This window comes from Jaculus jaculus, chromosome 2 (assembly GCF_020740685.1).
Source record: "Jaculus jaculus isolate mJacJac1 chromosome 2, mJacJac1.mat.Y.cur, whole genome shotgun sequence".
NCBI lineage: Eukaryota > Metazoa > Chordata > Mammalia > Rodentia > Dipodidae > Jaculus > Jaculus jaculus.
The window spans coordinates 205,102,011-205,108,010 of record NC_059103.1 but is presented as its reverse complement, the minus strand read 5'-3'; the positions used below and the strand labels follow the sequence as shown (position 1 = coordinate 205,108,010).

General features: G+C 55.7%; 1 protein-coding gene across 2 annotated transcripts in view; it reads right to left on the bottom strand.

The window, feature by feature from the left end:
- Positions 1–1,757: 1,757 nt before the first annotated feature.
- St3gal1 (ST3 beta-galactoside alpha-2,3-sialyltransferase 1) overlaps positions 1,758–6,000 on the bottom strand; it is a 92,618-nt gene continuing 88,375 nt past the window's right edge. For both annotated transcript variants that reach the window (XM_045142957.1, XM_004656179.2), the window contains one exon: positions 1,758–5,321. In XM_045142957.1, the coding sequence (XP_044998892.1) occupies positions 5,148–5,321 (174 nt within the window). In that variant the 3' untranslated portion in view covers positions 1,758–5,147. The remainder of the gene's footprint in view (positions 5,322–6,000) is intronic.

Below are 6,000 nucleotides of genomic sequence, written 5' to 3'. Positions count from 1 at the left end.
AGGTCAGCCTGAGCTAGAGTGAGACCCTACGTCAACAACAACAACAAAAGTCCTTGCAGTGGCTGGGGCTACAGCTCAGCGGTAGAATACTCACCTAGTATCCACAAAGTCTTGGGTTCAATTCCTGGCAGACCCCACACAAAAGTAATTCTTATAAATAAGAATGTCCCCAGGGGCTGGACAGATGGCTTTACTGCATGAAGCTCAAGCCCAGATCCCAAAGCCCAGGTAAAAGCTGAAAGCCTTGGTGATTTCTGCAATTCCAGCATGTTGCAAGCAAGACGGAAGGAGACCAGAGAATGTCCCAGAAGCTTGATGATTAGCTAGCCTGGGATGGAACCATAAAAACATGAGACCCTGCTTCAAACCCGGAGGAAGGGGAAGACTGACACAGGAAAGCTGTGTCCTCTGTCCTCCATCATACACACACCGAAATAAAAAATAAAATAAAATAAATCCATCACAAAGCGCCTATTCGCAAGCTCTTTTCAGTGCCTGAGCTCTTGGTTGGGCCGGCCAGCCCACACGCAGAGCAGCCCAGGGCCCTCACCAAGTCCTCCCCATCTCTGCAGTGGATGGGGCAGAGGAGGGGGCACTGGCTTTAACCATTGTTTTGTATGCAGGAGGTGCCTGGAGGGTCCTGAAAAAACTGTCCTTAGACTCTTAGCGCCTTCCTGGTTACTGCGTTTTCCATGGGCTCCAGCCTGAGAGCAGGCGCGTTGGTGATGTGTCAGAACCTGGCCTCTGGGCGGCTGTGGCGCTGTTCTCCGGGATCGACTGTGGTTGCCGCCACCTTGTGGTCGCTTGCCCACATTGCAGCTGAAGTGTATGGTCAACCAGGAGCAAAGTCTGGAGGAAGCTGGGTCTTAGGGAGGAGGGGAAAGTTGTAAATCCTCAGTGAGCACAGGCCACCATCCCTCCCCACACCCCATCCAGCCCGGGAGTGGCACAGAAACATGATGGAGAAAATGAGTTCTGGAGTTGAAGAAAGCCACTTGGAGAAGATGCAGAGGCGATGGCTGTGAAAGCCGTGACGCTGAAAGCACATCCACAGGGAGGGGAGACGAGACGGGCTGCAGCCCATCCTTCCTGGCACCGCTGAACTCCCGCTCAGGCGTCGAAGGCTCCCTGTGGACCAGGCTTTCTAAGGCCTTTGCGTGAATTAACGCGGGGCACGTGTATACATGGGCATTACACCATCCAGTCTTATCCACCTCCACTGTTTGCCAGCCACACGGAACTACAGCGAGAATTCACAACTGGGGGGTGGGGAGGGAGGTATGTGCACACTGCTAAATACCACATATATGGGAGATGGCTGGCACCTATGCCCATTTCACATGGCAAAGTCCCAATATGGGGCTCCTAGAACTGTTTCTTACAAAAAAAAAAAAAAAAAAAAAAAAACAAATGAGAGGTTAGGACTCATGTACACCCTTGGGTGCTAGATAAGCACATGTTACAACTAATGATTCGTGTCACCCAGGCCTCCTGGAACACTTTTGTTTTTGATCACACCCTTAGTATAGACACGCCTACTTGATAGGTGAGAGAAGGGAGGTTCCGAGATGCCAGGTGATTCCCACAGTGGGTAAAGACGCAGCTGAGCTTGGAAGGCTCTGCTCTATTTCCTGAACCTTCTTCCAGGCATCTGATGATGGGAAAGGCACTACCCCAGGAGCCCCAGTAGATGAGGAAAGGGGCCATTTCAGGACTGAACAGACATCCTGGCCAGAAATAGCACCAAACACAGCAAAGAAAGATAAAATAGCTTTTTTTATTCACTTTGATTCGGATCATTGGAAATATTCAACAATAAATAAAACAGCAGGGATGGGGGGCCCAAGGGAGGCAGACTCACCAACGTCATTCAAAATCACATCCAGGAAGTCACGCTGGGCCACGTGGAGAAGCCGGGGGGGGGGGGGGGGGGGGGGGGGGGGGGGGGAAGGGGGGGGGCCCAATCGCAGAGGACAGAAAGTGCTCGAGGGGCTTTGGCTCTGAGAGGGACTCAGTGAAGGGCTAAGGTGACTGTGCAGAGCGGGGTGACCGAGTGGCTCACGTCCAGTCACTGGCACAGGCAAGGGCCTAACAAGGCTCCTGTTAGAGGGTTAAAGCTGGCCACCGCGCGTGCTTGAGGCGGACAGGGGAGGGGACACGGCCCTCACGGGCCGGAAGACCAGAGGTGGAGGCCGCTCAGCGGTGGGCCTGGGTGGGGTGCTTGCGCTGCTAGACGGAGTCCACACGGCTGCGCCCAGAGCTGGAGACTCCTGCGGCTGCTCACTCGTGTCAGACTGCACCGGGACCCAGGAAGGGCAGGCGAGAGGGAGCGGACTCCATCTCAACACTGGCCAGCAGGGTGGCAGGGGGCTGATCACCTCTGGGGCATGGGTCACTTTTGCCACAAGCCAGGTGGCCATGATGGAACCGATGGTCCCTCGGCTGTTGTCTCCCAAAGGCACACAATGGCACCCAGGCCTCTGGCGGGCCACAGTGGGCACTCAGGGCTGAGTCTCCCAGTTTGGTTCAGGCTTGGTCCTCTCACCTTTGACAGGGAGGCAAGACGGACCTCTCTCGCGACCCCTTGTGGCCACAGAAGACGCTGCCGTTCCGGTTGGGACCCTCAAAGGCTTTTTACCTAAAACAGTCCTTCCAGGCCCTTGCTGAGTGGGGCTGGCTTCGGCCTTTCAGCTCTGCTTTCTGGGGCCCGGCTTCTCCCACCAGCACAGCCCATGTGGTTTGTTGAGTGGGCGCCTGACACCTGAAGGTCAGTCTCTAAAGGCATGTGCTTAAGCATGTCATGATTTCCTCTGCCTCATCCTTCTTGGGTGCCTGCCTCTTTCTTTCCCCTAAAAGGGGGCGGGGGCAGTGGAGGGGCTGATGTCACCCCCCCCCCCCGCCCCAGTTCACTGTGGACTGCAAAGACAACTCATTGTGCATCTGTGTCCTCTCGCCCCTGCCTTGGTGGCTTCTGGCTCAGCGTCCCGGCTTCTGCCAGACTACTGGCCAGTCCAGTCCCTTTGGGCAAATCAGGGGCCCTGCCTGGTCCCCAATCACTCATGCCCCAAGCAGAGCTCCAATTGCCTTAAGTCAATTAGCACATTTAGCTGTGGCCACAACAGATTGCTAAACCAGAGAGATGGTGGAAGATTTTGGGCTACAGGAAAAGTGTTGGCTTCAGGGCTGAACAAAAAGGAAGAGGGAGAGAGGGCGACAGGGTAGAGCAGTGAAGTGGGCCACACTCAGCTCAGAGGTGATCACTGTCCAAGTTCTGGAACCCGCACTTGCGCCTCTCATACGGAGAGATTCAAGGAAGTAGACAGAGCACTCCTCCCGAACCCGGCACCCCGATGTAGGCTCAGCTCTTAGCAAGGTTTGAGCTCAGGGGTCTGTACTGCACTCTGAGCCAATGTTCACTTAACTCAGGTCTGTCCCTGGAATCGGTCCTCTGTTTTTCACACAGCAAGGTGATCCTTACACTCTAGTCTTAGTGTCTACTTTCTGGGGACGCCTGTGAATGGCCTGAAGCCGTGTGTGATCACCGACTAAGGCCCTCAAACTTCCCTTTAGCCAGGGAGACCCTGAGCAAGGGAACAGGCATGGCTCCCAAGTCACCACCCTTCAGCCGGCCTTGATGCGGCTTCAGCGGGCTCTAGGGAATGCCTATGTCTCTGATCGACCATCTAGAACCAGAGGTGACAGGCACTGCCCCATTCCTGCCCAGGGACTTATCTGAGGTGAGAGGCGCTAGCCTGAGTAAGTTCTGCCTTCAGCCAGGAAGGGGAGACATATCCTAGTGGAAAGGAGATGACATAACTCACCCCAAGAAAGACCACTGGTGCCCCCACCAAACTCCCAGCGCTGTCTTCCTCTGCCCATCAGAGATGCCCAGGGGCCTTCCCTGACACACACCCCCCCCCCACCTCTACCTAGTAGGTAAGGAAAGCGTCAGGAAGCTACAAAAGCACCAGGAACAGCAGCAAGGCCAGAGCGCACAGTGTCAGCTGAATTAACGAATCGATAAATAATCAGGAAGCCTGCAGAGGAGGGGACAGCAGAGGAGAGAGATGAGGTACGCACCAGCCGCTGGTCCTGAAGCGTCCCCACCCTGGCCCCCAAGGACACCGCAGAGACAGCCGGAGGGGACTTTGGCCCAGTGTTTAGGCCCCAGGGAAGGATGCTGGTTGTCAGGAGCCCCTGTTTAGCCTCCGAAGGTCAGGGGCACCGAAGCAAACAGTGTGAGGAAATATGAGTGGGCGTCCCATGCCTAACACCCTCTGGGTTGTGCGGGGTAGTATGGGAGCTTTGTTCCAAGTTGTGCTCTGGCTTAGGAAGCTAGAACAAAAAAGAGAGAGGGATTCCTTGCTATGCAGAAAAAGGGGGTGCTGGTGGAGGTCCCCTTTCTTGAGTTGAGGATTATGCCTCGCAGCAGCCAAAATGCATGCATTTCTTTCTCAAGTTCAAAGGCACATGGAAGTAGTCAGACCTGCTCTTGGCCATCAGTGTCATCATGGAGATTGATCAGACAAAGGGACATGTTTAGGAAGAGGCCTCGGGACCTGTTGGACACAAGGGGCCAGGTTTCTATGATGACCTTTAGGTAGGGCCAGAAGCCTTTCCCTGCCATCAACTGTGAGCTTCAAGAAGAAAGGGCCGAGGGCTTGGCACACCAAGCAAGAGGCCAGGCTTCGGGCAAAGGAGGGCAGCATCTCGCTCCAGGCGTGGCCCAGTGTGTCTCTGCTCCCCAGACAGCTGTCAGGGCTTGCCGATGAGGCCAGAGAGTGCAGGTGCAGTCTCAGAGGGACCTCTCTAGAAAGTGCCAGCCTGTCAGACTATGGGAGGCCTCAGGACTCACCCCCACCCTCCCAAACCCAGAAGTCAAAATAACTGTCATGTTCGGAGACTCTCTGCATACTGTCCCCCAGCTTGGGAAGAGCAGCGGGAAAGTCCTCCCGCACCCTGGGAGAATCAGGCGGCTTTGCTGAGGAGATGCTGCCAAACGTAGGGGTGCAAGAGGCTGCAAGTGAGCCTGGGCACACCCTGTGGCCAGCCCTGGAAGCTTCTAGAATGGATTGGCTCTGGTGAGATGCTAGGGCTGGAAATCGAGAGGTGTGATGTGCTATGAACATCCTTAACCAGCGGTGGCGTCATCTCCCCTTGAAGATTCGGATTTTGTTGATGGCCGCCAAGGTGGTGGTGATGTTGGACTCGAAGTCCGCGTCGTGAACCCCGGTCTTGCGGAAGGCGCCTGCCGAGGGGTTGTTCTCCCAGTAATGGTGCCAGTTCCCTTTGCTGTCTGCCCCGAAGCCATAGAGGTCCACCTGTGGGGCAAAGCCACGGAGAGGCTCAGAGGGCACAGCCGCAGCACGAGCCCCGGGGAGGCCTGGGGCCAGGGGAGATGGGGGAGCAGGAGGCTCTGCAGGTGGGAAAATGGCCTTCCCTTCCAAGACTGGCCTCCGGCACCTCAGACCACTTGTTGGAGCTTCACTCTCCTCACCTGGGAAGCGGGGTCAAGAAGCACTGACACAAAAAGGCAGGTGGAAGGTACCGATCCCGCCCTTCCTGAGACCAGCACTCATGTTGTCCAAGGCATGGCCAGCACCTGGGGCCAAACAGTGTTGAACCCTTCCTCTTTACATAGCATCATGCTGGGCATGTCAAAACTCGGGCAAGATCTACTCTCCTCGGATGATATCTGGCAGGTGCTGGGGACATCAGGCCTGAGCCCTTACAACTTATGGCAGTCATGGGCAGAGGGCCGCTTGGAGGGACAAAGGCTCGATTTAGGGCTCCCCAGGCACTGAGGAGGGAGAGGAGGCTGTTTAATGGAGGGAACCATCTATTGGGTTTTGGAAGAGACCCAGGAATGAGCCATTCCAAGGGGCCCTAAGGGAAGGGACAGGCCATCCAGCTGTGGGCTAGAGGACAAATTTCAGGGCTGGTGACAGGGGTCAGCTTCATGACAATTATGGTTCCTTAGTAAATCCCTGCATGGACATA